This window comes from Typopeltis vanoorti, chromosome 2 (assembly GCF_054136105.1).
Source record: "Typopeltis vanoorti isolate ZY-2024b chromosome 2, IOZ_Tvanoo_1.0, whole genome shotgun sequence".
NCBI classification, from domain to species: Eukaryota; Metazoa; Arthropoda; class Arachnida; order Uropygi; family Thelyphonidae; genus Typopeltis; species Typopeltis vanoorti.
Genome location: NC_143550.1, coordinates 102,453,919 through 102,473,903, shown reverse-complemented (window position 1 = coordinate 102,473,903; position 19,985 = coordinate 102,453,919). Strand labels below are relative to the sequence as shown.

Sequence of the window (19,985 nt, the reverse complement as noted above, 5' to 3'; positions counted from 1 at the left end):
ATGGGCACTGTTCCAATGAACTGGCAGCCATCATTTTTTCTCTTTTTTCTGAGTCTACAGTAACACGGACAGCAGCTTCCCAGTATGCATGTGCACTCGTGCATTTATACGTAATTTACACTTGTGATTAGCAGGCAAGGGAATCAGTCAGTTGTAAATTAGAAATAAATAGAAGAATAAAATAAATAATGGATTTTAAATAATACTTAGGAATTCAGATTAATTCAGAAGGAATAACAAAAAATAAAATCGCTTAAGCAATATTTTTGGATATTTAAACTGAACAATAGGGGAATATTTGTAACTAAGACAAGTATCTAACAGCAAAGCAAGAACCAGTTTTAACTTATATTGGAACAAGCGCTGAAACAATTTATATCAAACAATTAAACAGAAATGAAGATATTTAGAAAATTTTGAAAATTTTGAAAAATTTTGTGGGTCTCAGCGGAAGTGACGTACACATTCACAGTATTAGGTCGCCCGCAGAATAGCCTGAGTTTCAATTCACAACAGCGACAACTACAGTACTACTCATTATTAAAAATAATGTCAATTAGGTAATTTCTTGTAAATTACAGCTAAATTTGGCTCTTAGTACTTTTTCCGTATTAGATTTGTTTTTATTTTTTAATGAAATTTTATACATTGTGGTCATGAATTAGTCCACCTGGTATTAATCAGTCTACCGCAGTCCGATGGACTGCAAAAGTAGACTTACCAGGTAACATTTAGTGCTACTCGCGGTACACGTTTCCGGGAAGGCTTCCAATTTTTACTCTACTACTGCTCAGCTATTAAGACGGACAAAATAGACAAAATGTTTATTATTCTTTGTAATATTAGACATATAGCTTATTATTTTTTATAATTACTAATATTCCCGGGATGTGGTTATTTTAAGAATATATATATCGAGGCAATTAAAACTATGAATGAAATAATATTAATATATAGTAATGTGTGTGATCTGCGTCCAGTTTGTCTGTTTTACGAAAGAGCCGTGGTACATTCGTATGGGTGAAATTAACTTTCAGATGAAAAACTTTTAGTAAGATGGTAAAGATGGTTTCTTGCGCAATACCTCTACTGGATAAGCATTCGAAATTAATTCAAGGATCATTCCCCTCTATTCAGAAGCGGATGGTTAAAGGGCTAACAGCATATTCTATTAGGAGTTATCGCCAATTTACAGACAAAAAATACTATTGGTGGTGGTGGACGGTAGATGGCGTTGTATGCTAATGTAGAAGTGTCGTCGTGTAGTTGGAAGATTAAGGAAGACGGTGAGTCATGCACTTCCATGATAATAATAATAATAATAATAATAATAATAATAATAATAATAATAATAATAATAATAATAATAATAATAATAATAATTGCATTCGATAAATGTGCAGATTTTATCAGATGTGTTTGCAAATCTTTATATTTTTGTTAATTTTTTTTTATGCAGTAACTTTGTCTTTTCTTGAAACTTAAATACTCTGTATACTTGAAACTCTGTGTATGGCTACATTATATTTTATTTATTTATTTCATAGTTGCGAAGAGCTTGAAACTGTTATCATTACATGTACCAACGTCTGTTCCTGATGGTCACGGAACTCTATTATCTTGTGATTATGAATTAGAAGGAGAAACCCTGTACTCGATAAAATGGTATCGAAATGATATGGAGTTCTTCCGATATGTGCCCTCTGAACGACCTTCTGCTCAGTTTTTTCCACTTCGTGGCATTAAAGTGAATGTAAGTTTGTACTTTACATACACGACGCAAAATTTACGTGAAATAACTTCACGACTTCCTAGAAACATATTTTAGATTATAGCGAATGCTTATGGAAAGTTCTCAGAATACAGAAAGATAGTCGTGAAGCTATTTCACGCGCAAACTGTTATTGCTTGTTTTAGATAAAATACGGATGAAAATTTCTTCTCAAGTATAATTGAATTTATGAAATTCAGAAGAATAATGTCTGCTACTCAATCTTAATTGTTTTGGTGTAATCATAAGCAGTCACAATTACCTATTCTTGGAAGAAAACCTCGGCAAGAAGTGTTTGGCTGTATCATACACTAGTGATTTCTAAACCGGTCGCCGCGGCCCCCTAAAGGGCCACAGAAAATTTATAGGACGCTTCTAGTTTTTAAAATTTAAAATTTACTCCCTTATAAAATGAGCAAACAAAGAACATTATTTGATTTCCTAAATATAAATACAGTAAAGTTTTTACATAAATTTGAGTAAAGTTGATTTCTGTTTTCTGATTTTGTTTGTCATTATAATCAGAAAGTAAAACCACTATTTAAAAAACAAAAACTTAATTATCGTTATGTTACTACAAACTACGGGGCCGCGACTGCCAAAAGATTAAGAACCACTGTCATACACAATACTTTCTGTGTCTATGATAGCATCGTCTATTATCAAAAATCAGGAAATGGAAAGTTTTCTATCATCCTCCTCAGATCTTGTTGTCTTTTTCTGGAGAGATTTAACCCTTAGGCCATCATATAATACAAAATGTGTTTTTCATTTTATCTCATTTCCTTCTTGTAGATGAATGATTTTATTAAAGTTTGTCGGGAAATCCTAAATTTGGTTACAACCGAAGAATTTTTAGTAACTAAATTTGGCCAACAGTTTCGAAATACTACAAAGTATTAATCTTTTCTGGTTGAATAGAATTAAAATTCTATGAGAATCAAAATTCTGAGTAAATACTCAGAATTTTGAGTATTTCTCATTTTAATTCAATTTTTATTGCAGTTGGGCAATTTTTATTAGCAAATTTGATAGAATGATTCGAAATAAAGTAATAAATGCGTACGTAGATTGATAACTTCCATGACATCTGCAGAAGAAAAATCATTATTGGTTCATTTCAATTCCAGCGAGCGATTAGAGACATTTATTAGTCTCTTTTTACGCCATTTTCAGAGTTAATCGATCTATGACATACAGTCAAGTAGGTATTTTTCGCAAAGAGTTGCGGACTTAGAAACTAATTCGGAACTCAGTAGAATCGACCACAGAACATAAACGCACGCGCGCGCACGCACGCACGCACACACACACACACACACACACACACACACACACACACACACACACACACACACACACACACACACACACACACACACACACACACTAGTTAAGATTAGGAGATATCATCTTAGAAACTCAAAGAGTTTCATGCCGAATACAGAAACTATATAAAGTTCGGCGAGTCCAAGCGTAAGCAGATACCTGGATAGTGCAACACATAACCCATTTAGTAGTGCAACACTGAGGCAACTCATAGTCAGGGTGGAGCAAGCTCCGATCACTATTCTTGGTATTTACCCATAATGTGAAACCCAGCTCCTAGGAGCTGTATTACTGTTCTACATTAATTTTACGTCGCCGAATTGAAGTCTTTGGCTCTTCATATATTTAGTAATTTATAAAGGTTGTTCAAAAGAAAGTGAATTAACCCGTTTCATATATAGGTATAGGGATATGCCTCTCCAAAACTAGGATATTTTCATTCCGTATAACGAGCAAACCTGCCCGAAGAATACAACTAAAAGACATAATACACCAAGAGAGAGAGAGAGAGAGAGAGAGAGAGAGAGAGAGAGAGATACTGGCTGCTTACTGATTTCCAAAAAGTTACAGATGAAATTTTTCATTTCCTTTTCATTCCTCTTAATGCCGTTAAGTAATGAAAAGGCGTTAAGAGTATTATTTATTTAAAGTCAACACTCCGGTTTAGCTAGATCAGTTAAGAATGAGCCCATTTTTAGTAGAAGGATTAGGTAAAATTATTACAAAAGTATGTCACAAATTGATCTAAAATACATAATTTAAATCCTGTTCGGGGTTTATTTGCTGTGATAATTAATTGTCTCTATTGAAGAATGTTATTGTGACATACAATTTATTATTATTATTATTATTATTATTATTTGGATCATTTCCGTGCCTGTTTAATTTAATCTCGTTAACTTGCTTTTTTTTTTCTCGGACAGCTATCACCACCAGCACATATTTTATGACAGTGATTAAGTTGGTTATTAACCAATGAAAACAATAGGATTACATCTTCAATCCCATTGGTAAATAGTGCGTTACTAGAGGTTTTGCGCATTGCTAATTGTGTCTTCAACTTTCGCGTTCTGACGAAATACAAATTGAGCTTCATCCCCAACATTTCATCCTGAAAATTTCCTCTTAGATTTAATTTCAAAATTTTACGTTAAAATCAAGTCAATAAAGTGAAGCAAGTGCCAAAAACGGTTGTCCTTGAAACCCACATCGTATAGCCAATATTAGATGTGTTAATTGCGTGTATCTTGTCTTAGTCATTGTTTCAATTCCTTCACAATTTCATTTATCGTTAAAAGAATGCTTAATGATTTATTATTATTATTATTATTATTATTATTATTAACACCCGACCTCCATGGAGTCAGAGACGCATCGTGGGTGGTACTTACTATTGCATACAATGCTTATCCAACCTCGTCTTAAACTGATTCAATGTGTCCACATTCACAACACACTCAGGCAATGCATTCCACTCATCAACCACCCTCCATGCAAAGAACCTGCTTCTCACTCCTTTGCTCACACTCTCCTTATACGGTTTCCAGCAATGGCCTCTTGTTCTACTTCCCTTTGCAATTCAATGAAAAATCTCTTCCATATCTACCTCTTCCATATCTACAACCCCTGACCAGTTTATATGTCTTAATCATATCCCCCCCCCTCTTCCTCTTATTCACGAGGCTCTGCAACTTACATTCCCTCAATCTGTCCTCGTACTCCACATTCCAAAGACCACTTCGACAAAGGCTACCTTTGTGCAAGTCCGTTTATGATAAATTTTATTAAGTCCGTTTATGATGAAACGCATTCTTGTAGATGAAATTTGTTGAATAATTTCAAATATCCATCCTTATAACCCACTGGTTTTATCGATTTTTTTTTTTTTTGGTGGAGGACGGAAAAGGAGACGGTAGCATCCACTATTAAAGAGCACGACATGTAAAATTTTAGTAGACCTACTTCTAGACTGATGGAGCATAGCATCGCTTTCCTGAGTAAAGGTCAATGACACGTATTGATAGCCAACAGATCTGTACTTTTTCTAGAAATGCTGCGACATCCTCAGAAGATCGCTGTTTGAGATGCGGAGCCAAAAAAAAAGGGTTTTTTAGTGTTGTTTTTTTAGATACATTTCTGTTTGCTATTGATCAGTGCATTGAAATATGAATGAACATAAAATTAGAAAAGCTTGCTTTCAACACGATAAATCTATGGAATGTTTCTCAAATCAAGGACGAATCATCTCGAAAACAATTTTTTTTTTTTTTTTTTTGTGACATGATCATAAGCAAAGGTCCGACTCGTTCTTGGCATGACACTTCCCAATTTTTAATTTGAGGATATTTAAAAGTCACGGCTTATAGAAAGTACTTTCTATAATTATCACGAATTTCAGATGATTTAAATGTCATCATCAAAGACTCAGTTGAAATCAGTGGCGAATTCTCCATGCTTGCTATGCTTGCTGCGCAAGTTTATTAATTGAGAAAGAAGTAATATTTATTTGTTAATAAATGCATGCATTTATAAGCATTCCATTTAGGCTTTTATTTTTGTAGACAGAAGACGTTTTAAGCTTGCGAGGCAATAATTGAGCTTTGCGTTGTGTATCGAAGGCCGACGCTAGTCAAGCTACCTTGGCTTGCTGTTGTGGGAGCATGCAGGTCCTTACATTTCCGCTTCCTTCACGTCTTCTTACCCTGTTGCTTAAACACGGGCCATACGCAGTCAAAATAGCTCTAGCCAGTGAGCTTCAGCCAGCCTTTACAAGTGTGCGTTTTGCTTGGGAAAATTAAGTTACAACCAACTTTTTATGACGATGTTATTGACCAGTTCATAAAGAAGAACCACATGGTAGAATTTGTATTCAAGTAGCTAAATTGAAAAAGATAGAATATCATTTGTAAAATAAATGTTGTATTTGTATGATTAAATGTACATAAATTTCTAAATACTGGTAACCTTCGTATAACGCGGTACTTATACAACGCGGTTTCGATATAACGGTCTAAATTTGTAGTAACCCTTGTTGAACTTATACGACACGGTTTCAATAAAAACACGGTCTGCAAAGTGTAGTAACCCTTTGATCTTTTCATATGTTTTTCACCGTGCGACTTAAAAATCAAATTTTATCTTTTTGTGTTTTGTTAAATTTGTGTCTGCCTGTATCCCGCATGTAATTATAAGTAGCGAATTTATATTAGGGGAAATATCCTTTAGCAAGCATGTACCTCAATTGTTTACCGTATAAAACAGTAGTCGCCAAAGGGGTCGATATAACATTGTTAGGGGTCGATTGGGGGATCGATAGAAAAATAGAAGACATCATTATATGGGTAATATTTAATTCGGTTAACTTGAATTATCTCCATTCTGAATGACAACGCAATTAAGAGTGAATCGTGGGAACAGCGACATGAATAGGACCTGTAAGATGGAGCACGGTCATGAAAATAGTTACGGAGGCCAATCAAGTAGGCCAAAATGACGTATTTACCAACAAGCGTCTTTTTTGCTTATCCTATTATAATTACGTAATAGTAAAATAGAGGGGGGGGTCGATAAAAAAATCAAGAAACTCTTGAAGGGGTCGACGGTCAAAGAAGTTTGGCGACCCCTGGTATAAAACGTTTATTGTTGAAAATTGTCCTCGTTTCTGCCAGGAAAGTGCATTAAAAATCATAAGTGTATTCATCTCAAACTGAGCACTTTATTTTCTGGTGAGTTACATACAATATGTAATGCTTGCTTTTTTGTGTAAAAACTTATTTTTATAATAATGGCCACAAACTGCAACGAAAGGGAAAAACCAACATTGAAAACAAAATTAATTTCTCTCTAAGAAAAATATTCAAAATCTTGGATCGGTTTAAAAATGGAGAAAAACCAGGAGTTTTTGTAGGGATTTTGAATTTAAATGAATCAACAATTCGAACAATCGAACAAAATGAACATAAAATCCGAGAAAGTGTTTATTGTTGGGTCAACGATAAGTGCAAAAGCGCGTTGCTCGTGTACGCGATATTCTAATGGAAAAATGGAGAAATCTCTAATGATTTCGGTAGAAGATTGCACCTCAAAAGAAAATTCCTATGGATGGAAATCTTATTAAACAAAAAGTTTATAAACATTTATAGTGCAGACCAGGTATTCAATGCGGATGAATCCGGGTTATGTTGGAAAGAAATGCAAAAACGCACCTATATTTCGAAAAAAATGAAAGATCAGCTCCTGGATTTAAAGTTTCCAAAGATAGAAATACTCTACTGTTTTGTAGTAATGCATCAGGTGATTACATGAAAAAACCAGTGTTTATTAACCAATCCTCAAATCCTCGTGTTATAAAAGATTAAAATATGCACTATTTTATTTTGGCTAAAACATTTATGCATTATGTGCAATGAGGTTTAAGTACAATTTGTAATTTTTATACTTTTATACTATGCATTTGTTTCATAGTTTATATGTTTTCTTAACTTACATGAATTACCTGAATTAAAAAAAAAATATTTTTTTTGTTGGATATGTCATTGTTGTTTATATAATTAAAAAAAAAACGATTTCGGAACATAACCCTACTTTGTCTATGTGATCTAAGACTCGCATAACATAACGCGATTTATATAACGAAGCATTTCTGCGAAAACTAACATCGCCGTTATACGAGGGTTACCTGTACATAGTTTTAAATGGTCAGTAATTCATTATTCCGCTAATCAGACTTCAATTACACCTCTCATTCCCTGAATGATAACAAGAGCAAGCGTGAATTTCAAGACCAGCATTCGCCCCTGGTTGAAATAATTAACCAAGAATTACCAGCTGGCGTCCAAAAATGTTGCATTTTGAGAAAGAACCTGCATTATAGCAGAAAAATCACCATTTTCGGTGATTCTTATTGTCTATAATAGACAATAAATTAAATAGATAAAATAGAATTAAACAGTAAAGAACTGTAAACTTTATGTCTTGCTAACTTAGAGTCACATTATGAAAATCTTGCATTTTTCAAACCAAACTGCTGATTGATATCTAACCCTAGATACCCTAGATATCCTTCTAGTTTTCTGTGCATGAGCAATCATCCCATTCTGGTCAGTGGAAACTATGATGGCGGCAGTTCTACAATAAGTTTAGTGTGTAAAAAAAAAAAAATAATAAATAAATAAAAAATCATTTGAGTGGCTGATTTGTGTTGAACGAGAATTTTTTTAAAAATTCCGATGATTATTTGAATATTCTGAAAAAGAAGTTATAATCAACACAGCCATTTGTTTACCATTTCTTTAGCCATTTCAGTCAAAGAACTTGATTATTTATTTGTCTTTGTTGAATGCGCTACTGATCTTGAGTTATGCTTTAAAAAAAAAAAAAAAAAAAAAAACTCAAGTTCCTTGATGTGTTCTGACATGCGTATCTCTCCTTACCGACCTGTTTGTTCCATACATTAAATTCCATATGAATAATTAATCTTGTATACTCCGTATTTTTCTTATGGTTTTGGAACGAGGAGGAGGAGATAAATTAAGTTTCATGGCAATATACAGAAATGGCCTATATTACAATTTCTTTCTCAAAGCACTCAAAGAATCATCGAAAAGCGCTAATTAATGTAACAAGAAAAATAACATACGATCCTAGATCAAGTTTGAACGTATTTCATTAAAAAATTATCGTACTTGAATCTTGGACATTTTTCATCGCGAGTCCATAATACAACACTGTATGGCAAGCTACACTCACAACTGGACTTGTTCACCAGAAAGCTCCATAATGACAACCCCTTAATTTAGAAAGACCTCGGTTCGAATCCCATCCAGGACGCAAAGAACCATTATACAGACTTTTCAGCTAACAGTGAGTTAGCCGATCTCATACTGGGTGACATGGTGTTCCTTCTGAAAAGTCGGGTTTTTCATTGTAAAAAAATACAACCGATTTACAGACATGTTACACTGGCCTTCGTTGCTTCGAGCCTAATTCAAAACAATTTGTTGGTCCACATAGGAAAGTTTACATTCCAAAGTATTATTCCTGGCATTTGTTTCTCCTGAATTTTATTATTTCGATAACTACATGCATTAAAATACCGGCGTTCTTTTGTAGAGGTCCTATATATTTATGAACAAGCAAAAAATGTGAAAAAAAAAAGATTTTAACTGTATTTTGGTATAGATTATTGGCCGATGCGAACACTGATCTAATTACTGTTGTAACCAAAATATGTTTGGATATATATAGTAATCAATAATAATTTTTTTTTTTTCTGCGAATCGAAATTTTGGAAATTCTAAATAACAGAAAAAAAAGTTCATTCTTCTTGCACTAGTATTACTCAATTAACCTAACCATTCGCTGTTTCGTATACTCAATTTGTCTCTTTACAAGGCCTTGATAAGACCTCACTTGAAGTATTGTGTGCAGGGCGGGTCTCCTTTTTTCCATGGTGATTCTGATAGAGTGGAGAAAGTACAAAGGTGAGTGTTAAAAATGATACCAGGATTGTGGAATATTGATTATGAAGACAGATTGAGAATTTGTAGACTGCAGCCACTAGCAAACAGGAGAAAGAGGAGTGATATGATTGAGACTTACAAACTTCTGAAAGGATCATACACGATATCAGTAGATGGAATTTTTCATTTTATGGAGATTGGGGAAAAGACAAGTGGGTATCCTTGAAAGTTGAGAACAATTGCCATTAAGGATGAGAGCTAGATTTTTCACTCAGGGTGTGGTTCGCGACTGAAATGGATCATCATTTGAAGTCGTGAGTGTAGATAATGTGAATGAATTCAAGAATAGGCATGACAGCTGGTGCAGATAATATGCAATCCTTTCCATGAGTTCCTGACTCCCTGGAAGTATACCTTAATAATAATAATAATAATAATAATAATAATAAATTCATTAAAGATCATGTTAGCATTTAATTAATATTTTTTTTCTTGTTATTGCGAATAACAAAAAAAAAAGTTTATTGCAGAGACATGCGAAACTTCATAGTTATGCAAAGCTCAATATTTCTGCGTGGCAAAATGTAACATGTAACTTTTCCTTTCCAGATGAGAAAATCTAGTAATGGTACAGTTTACATTGAACATGCCCATTATGAAACAGCAGGGACTTTTAAGTGTGAGGTATCAGCTGATGCTCCGTCTTTTCGAACAGTCACTGCCGAAAAGGCAATGCATATCGCAGGTAAGTAGAAGTACCATATTGAATGTGCTTGATTTTTAAGAATATTTACTGCCATAAAGAATATTTAGCTGGATGCGAAGGATGCAGCGGTATATTTTGCATCCTCGCATAATAAGCTCTTTCCTGCTTAGCGTCACAATAAACGTCGGTTAAAAACACAAATCAACACGCATATACCGGTATATAAATACAGCCCTTTTAGAACCCTAACGTTCGAAAATTAGCAGGTAGCCTATCTCGTTTTTAGTCGTCAGCAGTATTCGAGTTCATGGTTACCGATCATTTGAAGAGGTCTTCATGTTGGAGGTTTAATGGAATATTTACAGCACTAGGAAAGGATTAAAAACTAATTTTAATACCTCCAATATTTCGTCTCAGTCACTCAGTGAGAGACTCGGACACTGAGAACTTTCAGGGATTACAAATAACTCTTGTAACATACACACAAAGACCACACAAAACTAAATGAAACACTTGGGTGATTCTAAAGTTCTATCTACATGGTGCGCCCCCGATGGGCATTTGTAGGTGGCCTAGGATGTGAAGCGGGACCTCTGACAATTATTGTTTCCCAAATTTTGGGAAGTTTTATGCATACGTATTATTTAAATTCGGTTGATTTCTGGGTACCGCTGTAGATTCTAAAACACAGTCTTTCATTTTAAAATTTACTATGGTGGAACATGATGATTTTCTTCCAGGAGATCCTGTGGGTTGTATCCAATACATGGTCTGCAAGGCTAGAAGAACACAAATCGTACATCTGCAATCACGACCATCTACTGTCATAGACAGTACAAAATACCTGTTTAAGACTTTTCTACCAGTAGTCTGTCCGCTGCAGTTCTTACTAATGTTACATTCGCAGCATTCGTAAAAGAAGCATTTTCAGCCAAAGGAAATGTGACCTAAAACTTACCCAAATAGTATTCAGGAATGCTGGGAAGCAAACCGAAGAGTCCATGGGAGAGGGGGGGGGGTCGAATTGTGGTGTATAGAAATATTGACAGTCCGATACAGAAAGGATTCTCTAGAAGTTTAAAGAATCAGGGGCCCATAGTTAAAAGTACATACATGAATAGCCGACTAGTTCTGGCCTATATGGAAAGGAATCTGCACGTAGGTCAAACCTCGATTACGGTGATCAACAGATGGTTGTGTAAAGAACTGGTCCATGCAGCAATTGGAATTTCATGATTTTACCATGATTTGGTGTTTACGGTTCTAGAATCAGACATGGTCCTTTATTTTATTCCAGTAAGGGCTTTCGGTAATTAGAGTGGTGGTCTCACGTGAAGGTCACCTACGAGGGTGGTCTGAAACGTTCTCGGCCTCGACCATAGATGAAACACTATCGGCACGATTTTTTTTTCTAAGTTGGTGCATCTGTCATAAGCATCCATGTGAAATTGCAAGTCATTCTATCAAGTAGTTTGTTTTATCTAAAGACATTCATAACTCTTCACGATAACAATGGGATTCGAATTCGCAGGCTTGTTAGAGAGCAGAAATACTATCCATCCTGCCAACCAGTCTGGTGTATGGATTGATGAATTATGTTACACTCTTTTGAAATCGGCTGGGAAAGTGTCGGTGAAAGAATGCAGAATGCTGAGAGAATCATCCAACCTGTGAAGTTTGCTAGTGGAGGTCTAATAATTCAGAGCTGTGTCTTGTGGTATAAATTCTGACCGTTGGTTGTGGTGGCTTGGGGAGTGAATGCAGATGGATATATAATATCTATGGATAATGCAATGCTTTCCCAATTTTTAAAAGATCAACTACGCCATTTTCAACACGACAATGGTGCAAATACGACATTAGCGGCCAACTGATGTAGAAAATTTGACTGATCTGCATAGCGTTCCCAAACAGAACATCTTGGGAATTAAATGGAACATGAGGTGTAGTCAAGCCTAATTAATGCAGTAACAATACATGGAATGATATCATACTGAATGAAGAAATGCCAGAAATTATTTGAGTCACATTATCTTCAAAAAGTATGACAAAAGGATGAAAAGGGTGATTACAGCCACTGTTGCAATTTACGTTTATTACAATTTCAGTTTATTAGAAAGAGTTCTGTCCTTTCATCAGTCTAATAGTAGTTTTGAAGAAAACTTGATAGAAGAGCAGCGTTGTAATAGCGAAATCCTAATTAATGGATTTTCATAGTATTTTGCACACTTCTTCAAGTCACATGACATGCAATGCTAATGTTTCCAATTCATTAATTTATAGTAATTGTTATGATGGGCTTTATCAATATATCATAGATATAAGTTTATACTTATAAGGTGGTGTTTTTCAAAATGTTTAGAATTCTACTGCCACACAACTTCCATTGTATCGCAACGTACTGTACATTGTGATACATAGAATTGGTATTCGGGTGCATTAATATGGATGCTTACATAGTCATGTTAGGTGATGTTTTTAAAAACGTGCAGTAAGCACCACAACAATCTCATGACAGAAGGAGAATAGTGCTATAAATATTATAAACTAAAGTCACAATCGCTTTTATGTTTCCATTACTTGATGTAGTAGCTTGGGATGATGTGACACTAGAATGGCATAATTTCCTAACTACTGCTCCATGTTTTGTCCATAGCCATAATGCATCACCTTCTCTGAAGTATGAGGTTTAGGTAGTTTTTTTCTTCTTTTCTGATGCAGTTAATACGGTGTGATAATAACGTTTCCACAAGTTGGTGAGATGCCAGAGAGCGTGTCATGTAGCGATATTGCACAATCCTTAATTTCTGAATTATGAGCAACAGTTTGTGACCATAGAAGCTGGTGTCTGAAGAACACTGACATCTGCAGCTAGTTCACTTTCGCTGGATTGGGTTATCTTATACTCAATCCTATTCTTGGCAAAATGTAAATACCTACCATGCGAACCATCCTGTATAAGAAATATCAATTTCAACATTCTTTCCATAGACGTCGTTGGTAGTAAAGAGCCAATCCATCCTCACCAACAAATACGCTTACACAAAAGCGTATTTTTTCATTTCTAAACAGGGATAGATTTGCCCATCCACTAAATGTATATCATTGCATGATTTGTTCTGCGCTGTGGTGTTTCCATTCCCAGAAGTACAATGAGAACTGCACAGCATATGTAGGTACACTAAAGTGTCATTCTATCCAACCACAAGTTTTGTCAGTATTTTCTTTCAAACATTTTACTTGACTGGCTGGCTAAATGGTTAGTGTATTCACTCTCCAGCCAACAGGCTGCAGGTTCAAATCCCTCTGTGGGCATGGTATGGTTGTTTGTGAATGTCTTTAGATAGGATATGAATTTCATTGCCCAATTTGAGACCCCTGTATGAAGGGCTCAAGTGGTTTGAAAAAAGTTACAAATATTGTACATAAAATTAATATAAAAGCAGACGAAAATTCATAGGTTACGGTACGAGAGTTCGACAGGTTTAAAACCTTTCACGGACGGAATATAATAAATAAGCTAACACCTTTTACTCCCTTAAAGGGAGTAGGAAAGGCCTTTAAACTCTATCTAGTTTTTGGAGACTGAGTGGGCAGTTCAGTCTCTTCTGGTAACTAATCAGAGATAGCCAGCCCATGTCTATGACTAATTATAGGCAAACCGATGAAGAGACGAGTAAACAAGTGCTGCCATCTCTTGGTACCTAACCCTAACAGGATATGTTACTGTCTGAATAATGTGGATTCTATCGTCAGTTTTATTGAGTTTACGGGATGAAAAACCTGAATTTCCGGAGGAAAATTCGGATTTTTTCGCTCTCGTGCCAGAGATCGACTAACTCGGGAACCAGTCGAAGAAAGGCTTAGAAAAAGTTCCTCCAGTCGACGACTAGACTCAAACTTATAAGTCTATCTTCGTGTGGCCAAACGCTGAGGATGCAAGCGCTACATCCACTGAGCTACACAGGCCTACACGGACTGGATTGTATAAAAAAACTCGTAAATTTGTAATTAATGACAGACATAACTGACTGGTTAAGATGTACGCTATCTACCAATAACTATCCGGACAGTCTAGCTATTTACAATTGATACTAGCAGGCGACACTAATATCAAGTATGTCCACCTTTGACTTTGATCACATCACCTCTTGCACCCTTTCAAGGAGGTTTTCCACCAATGTGCAACAAACATCAGGTGGAATTTGTCTCCATTCTTCATTCAAAGCAGCTGAGTTCAGCGACAGTTCGAGGATATGTTACTCTGGATTTCAATCGCCGCTCCAATTCGTCCCACAGGTGTTCAATGGGGTTGAAGTCAGGACACTGCATAGGCCAGGGAAGTTGTTTAACACTCATCTTTTCATTCCATTCCATAACAGCTGCAGCATTGTGGCATGGGATATTATCGTCTTGGTAGTAACACGGTTTGTTCCATAAAAACTCCACAGTGTAGGCAGCACCTGATTATCCAGAATATCAAGGAAATCAGCTGCCTTCATTGAACCATGGACACCACCAGTAGTCCTACTCCAAACCAGCTGAATACATCCCACACCATTATCCCTCCACCACCAAACTTTATTGTGGATACAAGACACTGTGATAACCAGCGTTCACCAGGCTGCCTCCACACCCACACTCTGCCATCAGACTGGAAACAGGTGAACATTGATTCAGCGCACCAGAGTACCATTTTCAATGGTCAGTTGTCCGGTTCACACGCTTTGCATTAGGCCATACGAGCCGCTTGTTCGTTGTTGTGATGTTCGGTTTGTATGCTGCTGCTGATGCTGTTCCGTGGAAACCCAGTAAATGAAGTTCGTTTCGTACAGTATTAGTGCTCACCATACTGTTACTGACGGTCTGAAACTCATAACGGATGATCTGTGCCGATTCTAGCCGGTTTTAGTGTACTACCCATTTTAACATTCTCACTCAGCGAGGCCGCCTCGAGTGTTTTCCTGCCCCTATTGATGCCAGAACGTCTCCATTTGTTGCCACTTCACCAACCGTTTATTTTGGATGCTCCAGTTGAGCAACAATGGCACATATGGACATGCCACTAATGTGACAGCCCACAATGCCACCTCTCTCTCTCTCTCTCTCTCTCTCTCTCTCTCGAAGCCACAGAGTTCACGTCGTATTACCATACCGCCTATATTCAACTACTACGATGAAATGCTGCTTCCTTACTATCTGTACACCTATTTTTATGCTATTAACAAACCTAGAATAATCCATAACTATAAATAACAGGGGTGTCTGGATAATTGTTGGTAGATAGTGTATTTTCATAATGAAGAGATTTAACAGAATCGTTTGCTTCCATAGCATTAGGCCGCTGGACGAAAGATTGCTTTAAGTTTGAATCTAGTCTTCGATTAAAAGAACTTTTTCGAGGCCATTTTTCAAGTTTTTTCTTCTCGGAAATCGGATTTTCAAATTTCACAATTCAAAAAAGCTGCCATCTCGTAGTCTCTAACTATATTATTGTTATCTCTATAATATTGAGTTCTACGGTCAAAAAATTGACCGTAGAACTCAATATTATATTTGCCGTTGAGTTCTACGGCAAATCTTATCCTAACCCATCACTAATACCTGGTCAAAGATTATCACTGATTCAGAAGCATCCGTGAAGGGGGATACGAAAGACAACTTAGGATAAGATTTGCCATTTGTCTTCACTGTATCTGCATCACTTTTGTAACAGGAGACCAAATCTGCAAACAGTTGTCCAGGTCTGGTTATCAAGGGCTTGTATAAAGGCAAAATGACTTCATAATTGTCAGTGTTCGTTTTAGCATTACGATTATCGTTTAAGTTGTATTTGCAATGTTTGTATATTTGGCCTCTAAAATTCAACTTCCTCTCTGCTAAATCTCAAAGCTGTATCAGTTTCTTCTTGAATAATCAAGAGAATATAATATACTATACTATACTATTGGATATCTAAGCACACAGTGCATAAATGTGCATTTTCTAACATTGAACTGATAGTCATTTTTACATCTCCACAATTCAAGCCTATTAAAATCATTCTGCAAGTACTACATATCAACTGCATTCCAGATTACCCTCTCTATCCTTGCACCCATCAGCAAATAGCTATGTCACCTATTAAATCTTTCCGAATGTCATCAATGTAAATATTGAAAACCAGTGGACCAGCGACTCATCCCTGACTGAGATACATAATTTGTCACCGTAAAATTTGCAGAATTACATCCTTATACATCACTTTTTGAAATCTTTCAGTCACCTCCATCCTCTTATCCAAGCTAGTAGGTTATAATCTAATCTTATATCCTCCAACTTATGTAAGTCTTTATGCTATATCCTGCCAAAAGCATTAGCAAAATTCAAAAGTATAATGTGTATCCATTCATCCTGTCTGCTAAGGGCAGGTCATGTTTCAGCAAGTAACCTAAACGTGACCTTCCCTCAGTAAACCAATGCTGTTTATTGCGAAGTATAGGTGCTTTGTGAAAAAAATTCTGTACTCTAACTCTTATGAACTTAAGGTCGTAAGAGTTAGATGTGAGGTCGATTTCACAGCTTTCTTTACACACTGACACTTGTCCAATGGGAACATAATATATTATTTTCACCAATCTGAAATCTTCTCTTCACTACTCAAATTATACAGTCTTGCAAAGGCACAACTAATTCAGCTAAATGCACTTTTAGCATCCGTGCTGATATAGTTCCTATCAGCACGGATCTATTTCACAATTTCACAATCCTAATTCAGTCTATTCAATGCAGCAGGCGTAGTACATGTTTAGCTCCATGTTGCATAAAAGGTTGACAGTTTTTGAAAAATTAGCACTCATTAGTTGAACAGTCTCTTCCACATCTTCCACCCACAAATTATCCCCATTGTTCTTTCAAAATCATTCTTATTTTTACTTGCAAAATAACCAGAACTCTTATGGTTTGCCTTTGGTTTGGAGAGCTGATTTCTCTTATTCAATATAAGCTCTTCCTTCAACACTGTAACACTTCTGGTTTGTAACTTAGAAGTTTGATAACTGACTGTGGGTTTAAGCATGCATCATTCTTTCCACATAATCTTTTTCTTAAGAATCTCTTGCTTAATAAGACATCAATTTCACATCTATTTATTCTTCGAATTCTAGGAAAACATTCCAATATTGCATGATTAATGTATTTTTTAATTTTTCCCATGCACTACAGATATCCTTTCCATCCAGCAACTGATGCAATGTGAATCTAGAATTCTTTAAATAGGTCAAAATTTCCTGCTTTGTATTCAATATCCAATTTTTGTAAAAACCAATTCTCAGGTTAGTGAATTATAATGACTCATCAATTGGTGGGAAAACAATCACGTCATTAGCTGAAATCCCCTCGGACACTATAATCAGGTCTAATATTGTTTAACCTCGAGCTGTTATTATTATATGCTGCTTAAGGAAGTAGTTTTGCAAGAGCTCAATAAATCTGGCTTTATTCCTCTCAAGAGATTTCACCTCTACCCAATCAATGTTCAGGTAATTAGTCACCCATGATGATTACTCATTTTTGGGGATAAATTTCATTTCCACCAGCAAATGATCCACTAGGTCGCTACCAATACCCCACCACGTATTTGATCTTGTTAAACTCCGTTTCACACTTGATGGTTTCAAGCCCACTCCTATATGGAAAATTGTTGCTAATATTGAGATCACAGCTTTCAACTGGACTCAAATAATCCTGTCCTATTTTGCCTATTCTTCCTAGAAATATTGTACCATTCACATTTGATGCCATTTACCCGCCTTTGAGAGCCAATTACAACAACCTGAGGCAAAAACAAACTGAACTCTTTCTTTTCTGGCATTTATGCACAGTCATAAGTTACCATTACGCTATCTTTCGTATACTCATTTATATCTTTCGTATACTCAGTTATGTTGATTTTTGTGTACTGTTTGCAGTGATTAAAATTACTTTTCTGTTTCCTAGAATTTGTGAGCAGTTCTTACATAGCAAGTGGATGTGCGTTCAAGCTTTTCCTGATCACAGCAACTCTAATATGGAGGAATCATTGGCCATGCTAAAAAAGAAGAAATGTGGATCTAATAAATCCAATACTGCACACTAAAATTTAGCATGAATAAGTTTCATTGTAAGCTAGAAAGTTAATAGAATCAAGCATAATTTTTCAGTTGAATTTCTCTGAAGAAAGTCTGTCAACTATTTCGTTTCACACTCTCTAAAAGCAACACCAATTCAATGCTTATTCATTGTACATAAAATTAAAGTTTAAGAATAAACGACTTCCTCGTTCATTGTTTACCACGTGCAGCAGTTCATCACCTACCTATGTAATTTCAAGTCAGCTCAGAATAATATTCCATCTACTACCACAGCATATATATTTATTAAATAAAAATTTCAACTTCACAACAACTACATTTCACACAAATATTTGATGAAATACGAGGGTGGTCTGAAAAGTTCTCGGCCTTGACCATAGATAGCGACACTAGCGGCAAGATTTTTTTTCTAGGTTGGTATATCTCTCATAAGCATTCATGGGAAATTGCAAGCCATTCTATCAAGTACTGTTTTATACAGCTATCTGAAGCAAAAGTGTTGTTTGTATCCCTTGAAATGGATAAAATTGAGTATTGTGCGGTTATAAAATTCTTTGTAAAATAAGGTTTAACGCCAAAAGAAATTCATAAACATTTATGAGCACTCTTCTCCTTCGTTTTCGACAATTAAGAAATGGGTTGCCGAGTTTAAACATGGCCGTACCAGCCTTGAAGATGATCCACATGAAGGACGTCCAAAAAGTGTAACAATACCAGGAATCGTTGATCAAGTGCACGATATGATATTGGATGACTAGCAAGTCAAAGTGCGCGAAATTGCTTAGACTATAGGCATTTCCAAAGAACGTGTAGGATATATTTATTTTGCATGAAGAATTACAAATGAAAAAGCTTTGCGCAATATAGGTGCCGCCTTTGCTCACAGCAGATCAAAAATGCACTCCTCGCATGAAAATGTTTGAACAGTGTTTGGAGCATTTTAATAAGAATGAAAGTGATTTTGTGCGTCGATTTATTACTATGGATGAGACTTGGATTCACCACTACACACAAGAATCCAAACAGCAGTCAAAACAGTGGACAGAAGCCGGTTGTTCAGCGCCCAAAGAAGAAAAAGGTCGGTTCCATCAGCAGGAAAGGTCATGGCATCGGTGTTTTGGGTTGCTCAAGGCATTTTGTTTATTGTCTTGAAAAGGATAAAATAATAACCGGGGATTATGCTGAACTTTTAACCAGACTAGACGAAAAAATTCGTGAGAAAAGACCCGATTTGCAGAAGAAAAAAACATCTTACATCAGGACAATGCACCTGCCCACAAAGGTGTTTTGGCAATGGGAAAATTAAGGGATCTGCACTATGAATTGTTGGAACATCCGCCCTATTTCCCAGATTTGGCTGCATCTGACTTCTGTCTCTTCCCAAAACTATAACTCATCCTCGCTGGTCAGCGTTTTTCTTCGAATCAAGAGGTGATTGCGGCTGTAGAGGGAGCATTTTGCATATTTTAGCTGAGAACCACTACACGGACAGGATAATGGCTCTGGAATAAATGTATTAGTCTTAAGGGAGATTATGTTGAAAAATAAAAATAATTTTGTAATTATAAATTCGTTTTTTCATTGTTAGGCCGAGAACGTTTCAGACC

General features: G+C 35.9%; 1 protein-coding gene across 1 annotated transcript; it reads left to right on the top strand.

The window, feature by feature from the left end:
- Positions 1-1,228: 1,228 nt before the first annotated feature.
- On the top strand, positions 1,229-18,351 carry LOC150109301 (uncharacterized). The gene is made up of 4 exons (XM_090402086.1): positions 1,229-1,286; positions 1,548-1,753; positions 10,171-10,306; positions 18,245-18,351. Exons 1-4 carry the CDS (start codon positions 1,229-1,231, stop codon positions 18,337-18,339), a joined length of 495 nt encoding a protein of 164 aa, XP_090258212.1. The 3' UTR covers positions 18,340-18,351.
- Positions 18,352-19,985: the final 1,634 nt, after the last annotated feature.